The sequence below is a fragment of the Eufriesea mexicana genome, unplaced genomic scaffold (assembly GCF_001483705.2).
Source record: "Eufriesea mexicana isolate 0111107269 unplaced genomic scaffold, ASM148370v2 scaffold2837, whole genome shotgun sequence".
Classification (NCBI taxonomy): Eukaryota; Metazoa; Arthropoda; class Insecta; order Hymenoptera; family Apidae; genus Eufriesea; species Eufriesea mexicana.
In genome coordinates, this window is record NW_016910883.1 from 187,268 (window position 1) to 206,220 (window position 18,953).

Here is an 18,953-nt window from a genome sequence, read left to right on the forward strand (position 1 = left end):
ACAGTAGGATAACACAACTAATAGGAAGACATACTCTCGTCACTGACATTTCACACTAAAAATTCAGAATACATACAAATTTATAAAACCAGCGAGACAGGAGTCGCAAACAAACTCCTCCTCAAAATGCCAGGAAGACAAGACAAGCATCACGACCAAGGAATCCTACCTTAAATCTAAAGCAGTCAAGACAAACGCACGACAATAAATTCAGCGCCAAGGCTCAGTCGCACATCAGAATGCTTTACTTCGACCCTAACCGATTAATTTAGTCAGTCGGTTGCATCCCTGCAACATAGTCGCACCCGCCTGACGAGCTTTACAACTCCGCGAAATTCGGGTCGCAACAAGAATCACACAGGGAACCCCAACATCCAGAAAGAAGTTGAGGAACCCTGGGTTTTCCAGGCAGAAGAAAATCAAACCCAGCAAGGTGCGCGATTAACATCTGCGAATCGGTACATCGTTGGCACTGCTGTTTTATCTCCATTCTTGCATTTCGTCTTCCCGGAGCTTTCCATAGATCCAATTTCGGTCCGCGAGCTCGCTAACCCGAATATTCGTTCGTTGGGCACGATTACCGGTCCCCAGGGAGCGGAGGTGCTCGTCGGACGACTCGCACACAGAAGCGTAATCGTATGCAGCTATTTCGACGTTTCAATTTCGAGACGCAGAGATTAGCGAATCCCCCTGTGCTCCATTTGTCGATTAATAATAATTCCGGGCGTATCACGCGCCCCACAATGCACCGTCGCTAATTAAGTCGAAACAAATCTCGCGCACGAGGACGAATTTCCCGATAATATCGGGGGGCCTCGCTATTCGCCGTTTGTATATCCAACCACTGTCAAAGAAAAATGCGGGGAAAAGGGAGAAGAAGGACGGAAGACGGTGTCATCTTCCTCCCTTCCAGATGGACGAAGGGAGGGGGGAAAAGAGAAAAGGGGAAGAAAAATAAGGAGAAAAATAGTGGCCACGCGACGGATGAATAAGTGCGAAAGGAAGGAACGGGAATGATAAGTTTTCTAGGAGAAGCAAGGCCTTAAATCGCGGAAGCCGGGAGCGAGTTTGTGGCACGAAACAGCGGCCGAGACAACGCGCCGCGTCCGTAAATTAATGGACGGTCTCTGTTCCAGTTTAAAGCGTGCAAGTTGGATCTAAGTTGCGCCCCAACGACGGATAACTTCTGGCGTTTCGGCCAAGAATGCTCGTTAAGTTCTGCCGGTATAAGCGCCGGATTAAAAGCGCCATAACTAGACCGCGCCAGCCGGATTACCCCGGCGCAGCCTCGCGTGGTAATTCCATTTCTATTATTTTTAGATCTTCGAGTACCTTTTGTCGCTCTTAACTGCGATCGTGAAAACCTCTGGCGGTGGCTTCCTGTCGAAGGCACAGCCGTGAATTTTCTATTCAAGCTTCGTGGTCCCGGGGAATAATTTAATATCTACGAGCGATTCCATCAATGTTGCCGAGCGTGGGGGAAATTTTCACAAAAGCCAGACTCGCGGCGGAGAATGATTACGGACTGGCTTTAAGTATTCCGTTTCAGACACTTCCATTTACCAAATTTCTACAGCGAAAATGTCGATTTCGCCGTGCAAAACCGAGCAGACTCTTCTGTTTTACCCGCTTATCTTTCTTATTTTATCCTCTTCGCCAACACGATCGTACGTCACGAGCATGCAACATACGTTGCTTGGCAACGTGATTTAAATTCGTCCGGGTTCCTGTGGCCCGTCGCAGTAAACTTTCAGTCACGTTACATAGCAGACGGCTTGTAATGCAACGAAAAAAACAAAAAAATAAATAAAAAATAAAAACAAAAAATGGGGGAAAAATAAAATAAAATGTAAAACGAAAAATCGTGGACGAGAATTTGTTTCTTTTTCCTCAGAGTTTCCCTCGCGCGACATTTGCGCTTTAGTTTATCACTGTTTCACCCTGCAATGTGTTGTTTAACGATTGTATCTTATTCTCCTATTTCCAAACATTGGCCATTTTAGTTTCACGTTTTCATTTTATTCCTGGATTTGTCTCGGGTTTATTAATGAACGTTTCACTAGCCTGGCGATCCCTACCTTTTAAGCACCATTTAACAGTGGTTCCGGCAATTTGTCGAGCTTCGTTTTATCCCTTTCATTTTCAACGAGCTCCCGTAAAGAGGCAGGAATATATCCGCGTGAAGCGTTTAATCAGCAAACCGTCAATTTTGGCGCCGTCTTATAATTTCATCGTCGTATGGATGCTCCGCGATCCGTCACGCGTCGCGTTCTTTGCCAGGCTAGCTCTGATGAGAGGGTCGGTGAACAAGGTAACGCGAGGAGTATTTACAGGGAGGTTGCACGCGTGCTTTGTGCTTCATTCTAACTGGATTGCAGCACGAATGCTGCGCTGGTTTCGACAATGATGAAAATTGTAACGTCGGTAGTTCTATTGAAGGTTGCTATCGGGGTGTGTAGCTCATGGCAGAAATTGTTATTGTGCCTGGAACGAGTTGCGAATCTGTGGAATATGTAACGCGAGGCTGTTTGTAGATTGCATAGTTGTTCGCTTAGGGGTAGAAACGCGATAAATTAGTAGAGTAACAGTGACTGCGTGGAGCAACGTGGGTATAAAAGGACCCGAGCGATTAGATTGCCTGAATGCCTGAGGCGGATTAATTCCAAGTGGAGTAGGCATGTCCGTGATCAGACGGGAAATTATTTTTACACTGGAACCACTAGGCGAGGCAGGATAACTGATTTTATATATGTAGGAAAGGAATAAGAATGGGCTTGAAAGAATGTCAAGAGTGTTTGGGCTTGGAACGAAAGTGACCACGTGCAAGAGGATCGAATGTAAGGGATGTTTGTGACAGAGTCGAATGCAAGCGAAGAGTGAAAGCCTAGGAATGCGTCTGAATGTTTAGGATACGTGACCGACCGATTGAGAAAGAGAGCGTGGGTATGAAAGAGGACAGAGTGCAAGGTTTAACCCTTTCGGTACTACTGCCCCCATTGACGGTGACCATGAAATATTCTCTGGGTACTACCGTCGCTTATTGGCGGCATCCGCGAAACGTCACCTATGACTGTCGCGATCCGAATGAAAAATTTAGTGTCAATCACGCTCGAAATTTCTATGAATACCGCAAAACACGATTTCGCGGCTTCCCGTGCCACCACTCTTGTGGAAAACTTCCTCGTATCACGAATGTATAATCGCGGCCAGCTCCTCCGTACCGAAAGAGTTAAGTAAGAGTTTAACCCATTAGCTGCCACGATCCCCATTTGGGGATTTTGGAATTTTACGTACACCACTCGGCGCCAAAAATATATTTGGCAGGCCTGACAGCTTTACGTAAAGAGCGCGGAAGAGTCAGAGTGTGTCAGAGTATGTTTTAGAGTCAGTCATACAATTTTTTGAGAGATAATGAGTGAAAGTTAGCCGAAGATTAGCGCTTAGAATAAATTTTAGTTTAGACTAAATCATTTTTATATTAACATCACTTATTCTTCGCTTATTCTGTTGCCTACCCAACATTTCTACATATATATTTTTATTATAATTATTGGAAGCATGCAGCTGCTTTTGGCAAAATTAACGTCGACTTTTATTCTCACAGGAAAGTGATTATATCAATTTATCGTCATACTACTTTTATTTTTACTATTTTTGCATAGCAGCGGTTCTAAACTTTCCCCTTTCGCACACTATATTCCATTATACCTCACTGTACATGATTTAAAAGCTTTATATAATTTGGCTCAGTTCTCATATTACCTAGAAATATTCACATCATTAGCATATGAATTTGCGAATTTATACACACCCTTTGTGTTTCGAGATACGTGTATTAAAATTGAAAACAGAATGGAGCAATAACGTTTTATACGCCGATAAACGTTATTTAAATAAAACTTCTTAATTTTTAAAACTGTTCACCTCAGAAAATGAAGGATATTAAAAAATTCCCGAGTCATTAGTATGAAAAGAGCGTTCTATACGCGAATAAACGTAATTTAAGTAAAAGCTTTTAATTTCAATCTGTTTCCCTGGGAAAATCAAGAATATTAAAAAATTCTCCAGTTATTAGGATGAAGAGAATGTCTTATACACGAATAAAGGTTAATTTAAATTAAAACTTTTAATTTAAATTATTTACCTCAAAAGAGGAATTATACTAAAAAATTCGCGAGTTAGTATGATGAAGTCTTACATACGATTAAACATTATTTAAATAAAGACTTTTAATTTAAATTATTTATCTCAAAAGAGGAATTATATTAAAAAATTCGCGAGTTATTAGGACGAAGAGAACGTCGCGAGTTAGTACGATGAAGTCTTACACACGAATAAACATTATTTGAATAAAGACTTTTAATTTAAATTATTTACCTCAAAAGAGGAATTACATTAAAAAATTCGCGAGTTATTAAGACGAAGAGAACGTCTTATACGCGAATAAACATTATTTAAACAAAGACTTTTAATTTAAACTTATCCCAGAAAACGAGGAATATTAAAAAATTCGCGAGTCATTACTTTTCAACTTCCTCAACTTCTGTCGATAAGCGTATTTAGCTACGCGTTACAGGAAGCAGACCCAGTGTTAATCTCGAGCTAAGAATCAACAATTCTTCTCGAGAATTCAATCAACGTCGCACGTTCCAACTCGCTGGAGCAACTGGAGGCAAATTCCTAAGTATTCCACGACTTTAGACGAACAATTAGGACCAACGAAGTCGTGCAGTCGCAGGGTTTACACGCGGGTACGTAATTAACGGGAGTACTCCTTGTTGCTCGGCAGCATTCCCCCGTGTTCTCCGTGAACGTAACGTCGCGACGGAGTTGACGGGACGCGTTGTTCAGACCCCGCGCGTTTTTCAGCCCGACCCGGCCTGGACGATGTCCCGTTTACACGCGTATAACCACGTTTCATGCCAGCTCCCTCCAAGCGAACGATCGCAATTAAGTCGTTAATTACGGGCAGACTGGCAACGTTAACCATCGGAACTGCGAGCTCCTGCGTTTATTTGCGCGCCTAAACGTGTTGTTCGACGTCGATTGCGCGACGACCGTGTCGGCTGTTCCCTAAATGGAAGCTAATTCGAACGGACGTTCGCGATAAATTAATTTCCCTGCCACCAACATTCTCGCGCCTTCATTTTACTTTACCCCCCTTCGTCCCATTTTTCCCACTCTTCCCTCTGCTCTTTCGTTTCGAGAAACGTTCACGCAGGGATGGAAGTGAAACACTGGCGGCGAATCCGAGGGACAGACGGTTGTATCCACTGCCGCGTGGTCGTCGGTCGTTCGTGGCAATTATTTCTCGTTCGGTTCAATTAAGCCACGCCGGGAGGACCATAATATCGCGGACCAGGATTTAGGATCGCGCCGAAATGCCCCATTAGGGAGCAGAAACTAACTTAGTTACACCGTCGACAATCCAGAGGTCTGGCTCTCCGCTTGCCACTCCAAGGAGCCCCGATTCCACCCCGTGGATCGGCAGAGAATGCTTCATCAACCTGGAGTATCGTTTCTCGAGGGGTGAGCGGGGTGTGCTCGGGGAAATATGCTTATTCAACGAAGAAAGAGTGCCGATGAACACCGGCATCCGAGGATGAATTTACGCGAAACGGTATCATGGACGACGATGTTCGTCCTTCTCGTCGAACCGTGCGCGTTACGGGTAATAAAAATTCATGAAGATTCATAGAAATTCGTGGGACAGTCGGGAATTGTGTCCCAACGGGTCATTACTCGCCTCGTAGTCGCGTTATCCGTGATCCATTCTGAGAGTTCGCGCGCTTTGCAATGCTAATGACAGCCGGTGCGCATTTAGCCGGCATTTGGAAGTATGCCAAGGCGTGCGTGGGGCCTATCGACGAGCATCGACCGCGTTACTTCGCTCGAGATATTCAATTCCGTTACATCGGCGAGGAAACGTCCAGTATCCGGTACACGGTCGGTGGACAGGGTCGGTGAACGGGTCGGTGAACAGAGTCGGAGAACAGGGTCGGTGGACAGGGTCGGTGGACTGGGTTGTTGGACAGGGGATTGGTGTATCCTGCGCGTGTCTTTGTCAGGTGTTTCGATCGGTTCGACTGGGGGGAGCCGACCTGGACGATTATGGCGGAGGTCTTCGGCTCGTCAAAGGTATATTCGCGCAGCGCGATGGCCTCTCCGGTATTTCGAACGTAGCTCCGGAATATCGAAAGGATTTTGCGAAGATAGCGGCCTAGGCCGTTCGCCGGTAATGGTTATCGGGTTTCTAGGCCAGAATTTACAGCGACGTTTCGCGATTAGAGAAGATCCGAAGGGTTCGTCGTGGTGCTGGAGAATCGCGAACGAAAGAGTCGCTTCGATATCGATAAGCTGTTTGTCGGATGCATTTGCACAGCAACGATGAGCGTTTTCGTATTCCACGACGGAAGATCGTTTTTCCTACTTTATGCTTTCCCCGCGCTTGCTGACGTTCACCCGGCGAGATTATTCTCCGCCGAGAATTAGAACGTAAATCTGGTTGTCTCGACTGGTTGTTAACTCGAATTAACAACGGAACAAGAAACGAAGGAAATCAGAGATACTCTCTGCAGCGGGATTGCAACTGCATCGAACCGATCCGGTTCGGGAAACTTTGCTGGAGCTGGAAAAACCGTAATTGCTAGCGGGATGCGAGCACGAGGATCGGTTATATCGTCAAATACGCTCGCAGGTGTAATAAACCAGAGAAACTGGCCGAGAATCCCGGGCAACGTTACGCGTGGTCAAAAAGGAAAATGGAAAAAGATGCAAAATGGAGGGACAATAGAGGAACGAGAGGAATACGGAAAAAGAGCAGCAATCGCGGATACAGAGGAAGAAATACGCGTGGGCGTGAGATACGACACAAAAGGGTGTAACAGGCAGCAATTTCGACAGGCGTTCGTCGAAAACATCGCGCGTCGCAGGGTCGATGATGGTTTTTGGCGAAGATAACGGGGAAAGCGGAGACAGGTCGGCGATGATAAAAGAGCTGCCCGTAGAGTTTTAACGGTGGATAGTCCGATTACTAACTCCGGGAACCCCCGAGTGTCTACCCCGTCGCAAATTTTTCCTTTGACGGGTCATTCTCGCGCGACGATTCGCCCGTGGCGGCCATCGCGACGCGAAATCGTTTACTTAATACCGCTACTCTTAATACCCTCCTTTGTGTCCACGACTAACACCCTCCTCGTGCACCATCGAGTCGTGCAATTTCCTCCTCAACCCCTTTACGAGTTTCCGCTCGTGAATAATGTTCTCAATAAGGTTTCGCTGTAGTTTGCGCCGCGATAACGTTTTCTCGCGCCGCGTCTTCATTTTTTCACGAAATATTTCCGCGTTCCTTTGAAGACGGGGGAAAAAAAGCGTGCGCGAAAAATTGGGCAAATAAATTGAAACGTTCGCTTGCCTGGGGAATTTTCGCTTTTACCCTTCGTTTGCGACCGGAGCACGCGAGTACGCTGCGCGCTTTCAGACGCTTTGAGAAATGTATTTCCGCGCGTGGAATAAATACCGCGGCGACGGGAAGGCGTTCGAAATGAAAACGAGCCGCAGACGATGCAGCGCGCGGAAAGCAATTTCGGTAAACGAACGCTCGAAGCGACGAGCAGGACAGGTTGGCCCGGTTCATAATAAAAGACCAGCGTTCGCGCGAATTTTCCCACCACGCCTCGTATATTGGCCGCGTGCGATCTCCTGTACGCGCGTGCCTCGCGCACTCGCCTCGCCGGAAGCGTGGCGCGCGCCATTTTTCAGTCACGGCGGGCCGGGTCGTGCTCCGCGACCGAAATAAACGGAAATCTCGCGTTTAAGATAGCGGGAGGATGGTCGTGGATAGTCGTCGAACGAGTATAGTCGTCGTAAAATGTTACTGGGAAACAACAGCGTCGCGAAGAAAGCGGAACGGGGTCGTCGAGCACGGTAAACTCGCGTCCGCGAAACAAAGGAAACCTCTCGAGGAATTTTAACCCCCGAGTGAGAATACGGGGCGTTCGAATTTCTCCGGGAATTTTCACGTCCGTGCGAAGGATAGTCCGGCGAAGAGGAAGCACTCTCGTGACAGGGTCGAAGAAAAGAGCGGGAGGAATTGAATTTATAACGCTCGTTACACACGTTTCTCTACATATTGTTCGATACTATACGGTGTATAGAATTTCCAGCCGGTCATGAAGGCGCGACGTATCGACATTCGGCCGATAAGCAGTCTGTTGTTCGATTTACCGCGAAATAGTTTTGATTTATGGGCCAACAGTTCGGAATGGCGTTCGCGTGGGTGCGCACTTATGTCACGTGCAGGAGATTAGACGCGTGATAATCGAGTCGCCGGAAGGGTGATAATCGAGTGGCGTCAGGAGGAAAGGAAACGAACGAGGAGGCAGCCGATGGGGGTTGTTCGGGGGTGAGATTGAGAGAATAACGGAAGCACGCGTGGAAATTAATGGCGATTCTCGATACAAGGCGATAAAACACGGATGAAATACTATCGTGGTCAAGTAAATCATCGATTGGACTCTTTTCCCGGGCATTATGAATCATCTGATCCGCAGGACGTTGTGAAGAATCACCAATGAATTCGTCGGCCATTTCGTTTCGCTTCGGCCGACATTTTCCACGAGGAGAGTCCCTCGTTCGACCCGTTATGCGAATTTAAGTCAACGTCGAAGCCGTTCCTTCGAGCAGCCTCGGGAAACTTTAACGCGACTTTCGTGTAAAGTCATCGGGGTAGATAGCAGGGTGCATCGAAGTACAGTTCGGAAGTAAGTTTCCGTACGACTGTATTAGTCCGCGCGTTTCGTAACCGAGTCCTAACGACCAATTTTCCCCGATTCGGCAACGGCAAAAGTAGGTACGCATTTCTAAATCGAGAAAAGAAAGCAGCCGCGAGAGCGGTGCCAACGGGGGATAAACAGGGGCGGTAGGCGCGTGCCAAAATTTGGTCGAAAGATGGTCGGAAAAGTGTACGGACAAACAACGCGGAATAGCTAATCCCGCGATAAACGCGTTTGGAGCGGAGCCAAGTAGTTTTATGGCTCGGGCGTTATCGTACGACGCTTTTCAAACGGCGGAAAAAAAGCCTCGTGTATGAATGTTCTAGCTCGTTACAGTCGTTAAAACCGTGCACCACGAACGCGTTTAAAATCGTTACGAATTCCTCGCGTAGTCGCGAACACGCGATCGTCATCCTGTTAACAGGATCTTGTCCTTAACCACTTGCGCTATAAAGACGTGCCACGCACGTCGAGATGCTTTTGTTCCAAAGCCGTCAGCGACGTGTATACCACGTCGATGGGCATTTGTCGCAGAAACAAAAGCGACGTGTCCGTCACGTCGGCTATCAGTTAGCTCCCAGATGCTTTGTTATATTGCCGCATGTTATATTATAGAGCGCGGCACGACAATCGAAAGTTAAATCGTAGCGCAAGTGGTGGAAAGACGTGCCACACACGTCGAGATGCTTCCGTTACCGGAACACCAGCGACGTGTTACACACGTCGTCAGGCGATTGTTGCGGAAAGAAAAATGACGTCAACAATCACGTCAACTGTTAATGAAATTCTTTACCAGGCACAGTTTCTGCTTGCACTTCATCGTGTAAAGTTATCAGTATTGATCCCAGGCTATAAAATGGAAAGTGATAGTGAAGCCAGTGATATTATTCGTGCCCCCAAGTGATTTGCACTGTTCTGGCACGTGCAACCGTGAATTTATTTGCACCGAAAGTGATTAAGCGATAATCCGCGATGCTTCGAAGGGTTATGAATTGGGATTCGATTTCGTTATAAAGGTAACTATGATCTATGTACTTGGTAGCTGACGTTGATTACAGTGTGCTATTGTGAGTTGGGAAAGACTCTAGTAAAGGAAATAGTATTAACACTATGTTGTCCGGTGGCACCAGGTTGGTATCATATGGCGAAAACTATCGGGAAAATGCCGGTGACACCACTATAATGGTATGCGCAAACGATGAGTCAGTTCTATCAGCTCCAAGCAAACGAATACCAATTAGACCTGCGGATGGCATAGTGTTAAGAACGGCATCGGATTCAGCTTAGGCATTTAGGGTGTCATCTGGAGTGCATGCGGACGGACGGATGACCACGTGAAAAAATTGTATGGATGAGACATTTATGACTGGGTTGAGTGCAAGCAATGAACGAAAGTCTAGGAATACGTCCGAAGTACTTAGCCCACCGTGGGAAACGAGTGAGCAACGAAGAAAGCTTGCGTATGAAAAGAGGGAGTGTTAGAGCTTAAATAAGGATACTAGAGCGTGGGCCAGTCAGTGTGAAGTATTCAGTCGAGTCACTTAGAGTTAGTTCCAATCTTTAATCAGCTCAAATCTGTTGCCGAAGTACTCTGTAGCATCGTAGAGGCTGTGTGACTCAACACCGATGAGTACCATGGTAGTCAACGTGTTAATGAAAAGTATCGTGCTGCGTGAGATACTATTCGCAACGTATCGACAGTTCTCGCTCGATACATTCCTCTAGCTAGCACTTGCCTTTGACCCGGGTGAAAAAGTTGGAACGACGGATCGAGTGATCTCGATTCGGACGATATGTTTCTGTGACTGAATGGCCTGAAGATTAACGCGCACTGGCACGCCAGGTATTCCGTATATCTCGAGAAGTATTCGGATACGAAACGTTCCTCAAAATGGAATTTAATGTTTCGTCGCATTAGCGGGGACGCGTTATTCGTAAAATGTCTGACTGAATGGGCGGAATGCTTATAGAAACGCGGCAGTGACAGAGACGTATTTTGCAAAATGAAAGTCGAGAGAGAAGCTGCGTCTCTATTCGCTCCTCTGGTTCGTGCGATCATCTTGACACTTTGCCGACCGCTCACTTCTCGCATCGTCTTTACGCTACCACTGGCAAATTTCGTGCGAGTTTTACTGCTCGCTGACGATCATATTTACGCTGTCTCTGGTATATACGGTATGGTTATTACTTAAAAAGGCACTAAGATGAACAGGAGAACAGAACAAGCATCTGCTTAACACGTTAAGTGACACGCCAGTCACCAGGGACCGACGCTAGACTTTCCGTTCGGGACCGGCGCAGACCAGAAGGGCCAAAAGGTGCTTGCTTTTGGTATTAAATTCTTCGCCATCTTTGGATTGGATCTCTAACGTTTGGGAATTCCTGTTATAACAATTGGTACAGTATCTCCGAGTTTTATGAACACTTCGACGGCCTGGGAGCACTTAAAACGGGTTGGGCACTTAACGTGTCAACACGTTCACGCCGGTTCCGATTTTTGGAGACGGGAGCGTGAGTCACCAGCGGTACACGCCACCCGATGAGGAACCCGGGTGTAAGTCACCGGCGTGAACGTGTCAAAGAATGTGAAGAAAAGACGGTTAGGACAGTTGAAACAGAAGCACAGTGGAAGCATTGTGACGCGCTGAACCGAACTCACGCGTACGTGACAGCGACCGACAACCATTATCGAGGACAAGTCACGTCTGCGTGACAGTGGGTGGCAAAATATTAACCGATTTCGCGACGAATAGCGAGCACGAAAGACATTGGGCCAGCTGCCGGGGGTAATCGTACTCGGGGATAATTGCGAAGGGAGAAATCGAAGGGAGGGTGGAAGGTTTGCCGGGTGAAACAACGCGATTCGATTGAATTCGCGGTATTATAGTAATACCGTCTCGATACGTATCGAACAATTCTCGTTGAAGCGGAATTTATGAAATTTCGATTCAGTTTCGAGCCGTTTAATGAAACTTTTTAAACTTTCGCCGGATCCCGATAACGAACAGGCTCGTTAAAATCGGAAACGGTTAAATCGAGTAGCCGTGATTGCTCGACTAATTACGAGCGTTTAATAGATTAATAGACGAACTCGATTAGGCTGCTAATAACGTGCTCGACGACTGATTTTGCTCAGCCTCGTGCCGCGAGCCACGCGAATCACAGGCGCGTGTTCCGACATCATGGTGCCGGCAGATATCGATAGATTTCGCGATCGGTAGCGGGCTCGTTGCGGTCTTTAAAATTCCCACGTATCGTCGCGAACGTTCGCCGATATTCGGCCGCTTTGTGTATACACGGCCATGTCGGCGCGTTGAAAGCCCGTTTCTCTGAATTTCAATGGACATTCTACAAACACCAGCCCTGGGATAAATTTCATACAATAACGAACGGTTTTCAGTCTGTCAGACCCGTCGACCGCGAACCATTCGCAGGTTTTGCTCGTTGCCAGTCTCGCGTAATGAGTGGCCGGCTCATTCTCTCGCGAAATAAAACAGGTCCGTTTGTTAATAGCGGACAATCGATACCGTGATATTACGCGCCGTGCTCGAACAGCGTTACACGTTGTCAACCTCGTTATCTCTAATACATTGAATTAACGCTGCACGCGATGCCGGGATAATTAATAATGAATTACGGGCACCTCGTCGTTACACCTTGGGCAACGTTCGATAATTCTAACGGCCAGGCAGCACAGGTTCGTTCGTAATCTAGACGCATTCAAGGGACTCCGTGTTCCGACCTACCTCCTGTCGGAGCACTTATGGACCGCTATTAATTTAATAGCGAGATGGCTAAATTCCAATATCGGTGGCCCCCTTAACCGGGCGACCAATATTTCTGTATATCACCTTCTCGGAAAATACTCTTAAGAACACCGTGTGGAATTATTTTAGTTACCTTAAATTAACGCTATGCCGTCCGGTGGCACCACGTTGATGTTATGCGAAAACTATCGGGCAAATGCCAATGACATATAGAAGGTGCGTGGCAATCAAAGTGTCAATCGCAATCCGAGTCGAAATTAAACGCTGAGTAATGATCCACGACTCTATGTTACTTTTGAATAGAAGATATTAATAATTCGCATCATTCTTGTTTTCTCTTTGCCATATTGCTTGACAATTCATTACATCCTAAGAATAGTGGAAATTTTATCATGGCCCCCTGAGCGTGCCATGTAGAAGATGTATGTGTGGTAATGGTTACATAGATTTTTAAATATGTATATATTGGAATGAGTGGAACAAGTATGCATGGAATGGAAATATGTAATGAATTCAGATTATTATGATAAATGAGTATGAGTGTAATGATTGAGGTGTTGTGTGAATTGTGTATGTTAATGTAATGTGTGAAAGAAGAGAGAAAAAAGAGAGTGATTTGGCATATGTCAGTTGCAATTGAGTATTAACAGAGAGAAGACGTGTGAGCATATGATAGTGATAAAATAATTATATTTCAACCCAATATTTGTGTTTGATAATCTTTGTAATTAAATAAATAATTGTTCTTATTGTTATTAAATTTCATTCACCACTAACAGTACGACAGTCAAAGTGTTAATCGCAATCGGAGTCGAAATTAAATGTCGCGCGATGATCTACGACCGCGATCCACGACTCGATGCTGCCTTTGAATAGATGTTAATAATTTGCACCATATTTTTCTTCTTTTTTTGACATCTTTGATAATTCATTATATACTAAGAATAATGGAAATTTTATCATGGCTCCCTGAGTGTAAAATATAGAAGGTGCGTGGCAGTCGAAGTGTTAATCGCAATCGGGGTCGAAATTAAATGCCACGCGATGACCGCGATCCACGACTCTATATTGCTCTAGAATAGAAGATACTAATAATTTGCGTCATTTTCTTTTCTTTTTCTTTGTTACGTTGTTTGATAACTCACTATATCCCAAAAAAATAATGGAAATTTTATGGTGGCCCCCTGAAATTAAACACCACGCGACGATCCACGACCGCGATCCACGACTCGACGTTGCAAGGGTTGAATAATTCCGCGACAGGTCCTGGGAGCATAGCGAACGACGTTAAACGCATAGCGGAAGGATTACATCGTCCCGTGTCCCCGCTTTATTTTCCTCTGTTAACATACACGCGTGCAAACTCACCGAGTTGATGTAGTTGATGAGGGACAACCCTCCGTCCCAGGGATGTTCCATTTCGCAGGAGATGTTCGCGGGTCTGAGCGCGTGCGACCGTTCCAGGTTACTTAATCCCTCGGCGAACACCTGCACGCTGTCATACATGAGCGCCGGCTCCGCCTGAAAAAGGCACGGCTTCCCTCAGTGTCTGGTCATACGGAGAGCGTCGCGACGCCCTCACCGCGTTAAATATTCCCGCGAATCAACCTTCTTTTTCCACCGTCTCGAGATCGCCTGAATTATGCAACCGGCTAAAATCACTTCCGCTCGTCTGAAGGAACGGGGTCGCTTTTGAAAATTATTAAACGCGCGACGCGACGAGTACATGGCGGACATTTTCGCGGACACTTGACCGGGGACTCGTGTTCAACGAGTTGAACTTTCCGAGGGATTTTGCGGAGAAAGATTCGGGAGTAATTGAAGCGAGGAGAGGATGGATTTTGGTCGATTCGGAGGAGCTAATTTCGGTCACGCGGTATTCTCAAAGAGAACTTTATAAACGAGACTGCACGTCTCGCGAAAATAATCCAGACGGCAGTCAGAAGCGTTGAAAAGAGACGCGGGAGCGTGACATTAGCGTCGCGACGCCGACCCGGTGACGCGTTTCGTATTCATCCCGGAGGTCCTTTGGTGAAATGGAAACACCGTTTGTCGCTCGAGCATCGAGTCGGATCGGAGTTCCATTAATTCGCCATTTCGTCAAAATTCTCCGCAACATTGTTAGCCACGGTTCGATTGAATCGCGATAAAACGCGATTCGATAATCGAATTTCGACGAACGAAATCGCACCTTTGTTTGGACGATTATCACGCGCGATCGATCCAAGGCGGGATTGTTCTTTCATACGAATTAACCTTGTTTTCAGGGTGACAATGGTCCAACTTACGCTACTGGTACTAACGCGCTCGAGTTTTCGACGTATCGAACGCGGAAACGGGCTACAAAGCTATTTTAACTCGGGGTCTAATTATTTCAACGAACATATTTTCGAAGCGAGTCACATATTCCAACCCCGAAGGCTCGCTGATCGAATTGCAATTAATTCATTTTCGCGCGTTCAAATTTCCACTCATCTCGGATTTTTCGCGGAAATTTTATTGCGCAAAAATAACCCCGGGTTATGGAGTGTCACGTGTGTTAGAACAGCTAACTGTAAATATGATATCGGAATAATAGGAATCGATATTTAATTAGGCTGATTGACAAACAACATCTGTGTAGAGTTACCGTCACTATTGTTATTGTTCTAGAATATTCTCTGTAGGAGCCAACCGTTTATGCTAGTTACCATAGTCAGTCGCGTAAGAAACACTGACGTAATGAGATTTGCTTTACAAATATATACATATTTATATAATTTACAATTTAGAAAAATACACGTTGTTATAATTTTGTTAAAATAACTGGGCAGTGGATTTTGTTAAAATAACTTAATTAAAATAACTATATATATACCCATACAAATCCACCGCCAAGTTATCTTAATACTTTGTTTACGGACGCTATCTGTACACCTATTTCTAAGGACACGTGTCAAATTGACAGGTAAAGGAAACCACGTGCTTCTTTCTTTAACTATTAGTTTAATTTAAAAACAATTATATATTATATTAACAGTCTTGGTATAAGTTAACTAAATCTGCTACCATCGTATAATAGGAGCAACCCTTTCGTCAAATTGACGGGTTCCGTAAATTTAGTGCTAACAAAATTATAAGCACGCGTATACCTGTGTCAGAGGAATAGCTATTTTCCAACGAGCGATAATGTCGAAAGGGTTGTTTGCCCGATGGATCCTCGCGCCGCAAAAGGATTCACAGCGCGCCAGGATTACGGGATCGAATCAACTTTGTGTTCACCATATTTTCCGCTACTACTCAACGCGAGTCGACCCGATTCCCACTGTTGCTTGCCCCGCTTTAATTCTATCCGTAAACACGCGCCTGCCGTGTGTTTGATTACGGCAAATACCGGGGTAAATCTCGCAACGAGATCAGCGCGTGATCCTTGGCGAACTTGCCAAGCTAAGACGAGGTTATACCTCGACCAATCTCTCGATCGTGCTCGGTGGATGTTCGTTATTGTCGTAGTAGAAGATGGAGTGGAGAAGACAGAGAAGAGAGAAGGACCGAGGAGAATGATATAAATTTTATACACGTTTGCGAGGCTAACGTTGCATATGTGCGAAATAATTAATTCTATGCACTCGACGATTTTGGGTTAAAGAAGAATAGGAGTTCAAAGATTTTGTGTTACAAAGTTGACGATATTTTTCTGAGCAGTGAATACGAAGTAGTATGATAAGAAACACGTAGAATTATTTGATTTAGGTACCTCGCACACAGTTATATTATCTGAAATTTGACATATTGATGAATATCGAGCTTCGAAATTTTATCATAGTTACTCAAAATTGCCAGCGCTCATTTCTACTTAAACGCGATTTTGGTTCATGGTGACGGTGGCAATAAGGATGTAAAACAGTCCACCACTTAACACGTTGAGTGCGGCGCCGATTTTGCTATAATTTCCGCTCAGGCGGCAGCTAGCGAGCACTTGATGCCGAGCGCTCAAGTATACCGAAGGATATGAGCATAAGATTACTTTGTTTCACTTTGTCGTTTGGACTGTGAGAATGGTACAGCCAATGCACAAATATACAAATTATAAACAGAAGATAATGGGGTGGGGAATGCCAGAAAGGCAAAAAGGCGATCACCAAGAAACGATCAGTCGAAAAAAGCCACGGAAGTGTAAAGATTTACTTTAGCAGAGGGAATTAAATTTTTACAATATATTAATCGTCATTGATAATTTAACCCTTGACAATGCCAGTCTTACGCACCGATGATGATCAAACGAAAAATTCGCTGTCTGTTCCTAGAATCCACACCGTCCAAACGAAAAGTCTACTGTCAGTCCCTAGGGACTGACGTAACACTCAACGTGTTAACCACGGTCCTAGGGTCGCAACAGCGAACGCATATACTTCCGCCATGATAGACTGGTTGGGTTGGTGGGGATTCGGCCCTACAAGTTTCTCAGATGACTCCTTTCCAGCCACGCATAGTATGTGTTTCTCGGCCATAGTAACGCGTTTACGTGGGACGCATTATGAGTCCCTCTGTCCTATCATGAACGCATGGACAAACTGATGATTTCCACTGAACTCATATATGAGGCGCTCGTCTGCAAAAGATTAAAGCCTATTCAAAGAGATTCGAGGTTTTTCGCAAATTCTGGATGAACCCTCCGCTACCTATTTACATACATAAATTCCTGACTTGTCAATAGTGTTCCCTAGTTAAGGCACGAACCAGCTAGGTAGTCTTACTGACCAGGTCACTAGTCTAGTAGCCTCAGGACGAAACGCACCTTTCCTTTTCCTTTCGTTCTTCCTAGCCGTTACCTTGTCAAAGACATGTCACCTCAATACCGAGGATATCGCAAGAAAATATGAAAGTGAGTACCCCCCACAAATGTATACGTATATTGTGGGAATGAAAGTCTTCAGTGAAGCTTTTGTAAAGTAGATTATATTTGTTCGTGGATGAAAAGAATGTCTATGTCAGAGTGTCAACTGTCAACAAAGAATGAGTCTAGGAATGCACTTAAAAATTTTACTGTATTATTGCGAGATAAAGAGGGTTCGCCTGTGTTTCATTCCTTTGAGGTGCCGAAACACAGATACATCGGCAAATGGTTACTTTGTCTTGTCTTTGTTTTTGGTTGTGCGCGCACATACAACTAAATCAGTCTTCATCTGGCACCAGTGTAAACCACGGGGAAAGAGATAATTTAATAAAGCTTTAAAACCTAGAAAAACTGAGTACATTTTATTTTATAACAATTATATAATCTCGCTAATAACTAGTCTCACTACCTAAGATTTAATACAAAATAATTCCCACAATATGTCTACCGATTACCAAATTCCCCCCACATCTCAATATTTCAGGTGTCGCGTTAGATTCGAAATTGATTCATATTAAATTCAGTTTTCGATGTAATATTCCAACGACATTTTACATGTCGTCGAGCCTTACAAAATTCTACAACCATGGAATAGACTTTTAATAATGAATCGCGGCACTCAAGGGAGTTCAGCGTAATTTCAGTTACACGATGGTGCAAGCTCGTCATCGCGTGGCCTGACATGAAAATTCATGAGGAGGTAGACTCATCGTCGCGGTGGTGTCGAGGATATGCTTAAAATTTCATTGATCGTTTCCAACAACATCGAGGGTGAATGCACAGAGATTAATCGGAATAGTCGAACCCGTATTTTCCTGCGCGTTAAGAGTCGGATCGACGGAGGAACAGATGGTAGCTCCGACCCGGTAATTGCTTATAGATTAATCTCCCAATTTCCCAGCCAGCCATACCTAACTCGGACGAAACAAACGAATGACACGCTCTATTTCTCAAGCAATCGACATGAACCGTTCTCCAATTAGCTACCGAATGCTGCGCTAGCAGTTGCTCGAAAGAATATTGCTCTCCATGGACGTAGCTAATTCTCGCGCGATATTTATTGGTCGGCCCATCACCCCGGCCCATTAATAAGCAAATCGACCGATCCAGCTAGTTGAACCTGGACTCGCCGATTCGCTGGCCATTCTCCGTTCCACATACATTGCAACGGTGGTACACAAGTGTGTGGAAAATGCGTTGAAAATGCTCGACGAGTGTCTACCGAGCTATGGAAAATTCCCAACGTAACGATGGAAACGCAAAGATCGCGGATGGAAAAATCTACCGTGGTAAAAAATAATAATCATCGATCGATGGATCGTTTGAAAGACACCGGTGGACGAAAATAATTCCTAATAATAGGATAGTGGAGCGAAAAAAATATCTGTTGGAGAAAGAATTGCAAAATTCTTTGAAATTACAGTTCCCCCTTTTCCACCCTCGATCTGCGTTCAATCGTGGTAAAAAATAATAATCATCGATCGATGGATCGTTTGAAAGACACCGGTGGACGAAAATAATTCCCGATAATAGAAT

At 45.1% G+C, this 18,953-nt stretch overlaps 1 protein-coding gene across 5 annotated transcripts in view; it reads right to left on the bottom strand.

The window, feature by feature from the left end:
- LOC108550458 (glutamate receptor ionotropic, kainate 2) overlaps window positions 1-18,953 on the bottom strand; it is a 106,913-nt gene that overhangs the window by 37,193 nt on the left and 50,767 nt on the right. For all 5 annotated transcript variants that reach the window (XM_017904199.1, XM_017904200.1, XM_017904198.1 and 2 more), the window contains one exon: window positions 13,910-14,062. In XM_017904199.1, the coding sequence (XP_017759688.1) occupies window positions 13,910-14,062 (153 nt within the window). The remainder of the gene's footprint in view (window positions 1-13,909; window positions 14,063-18,953) is intronic.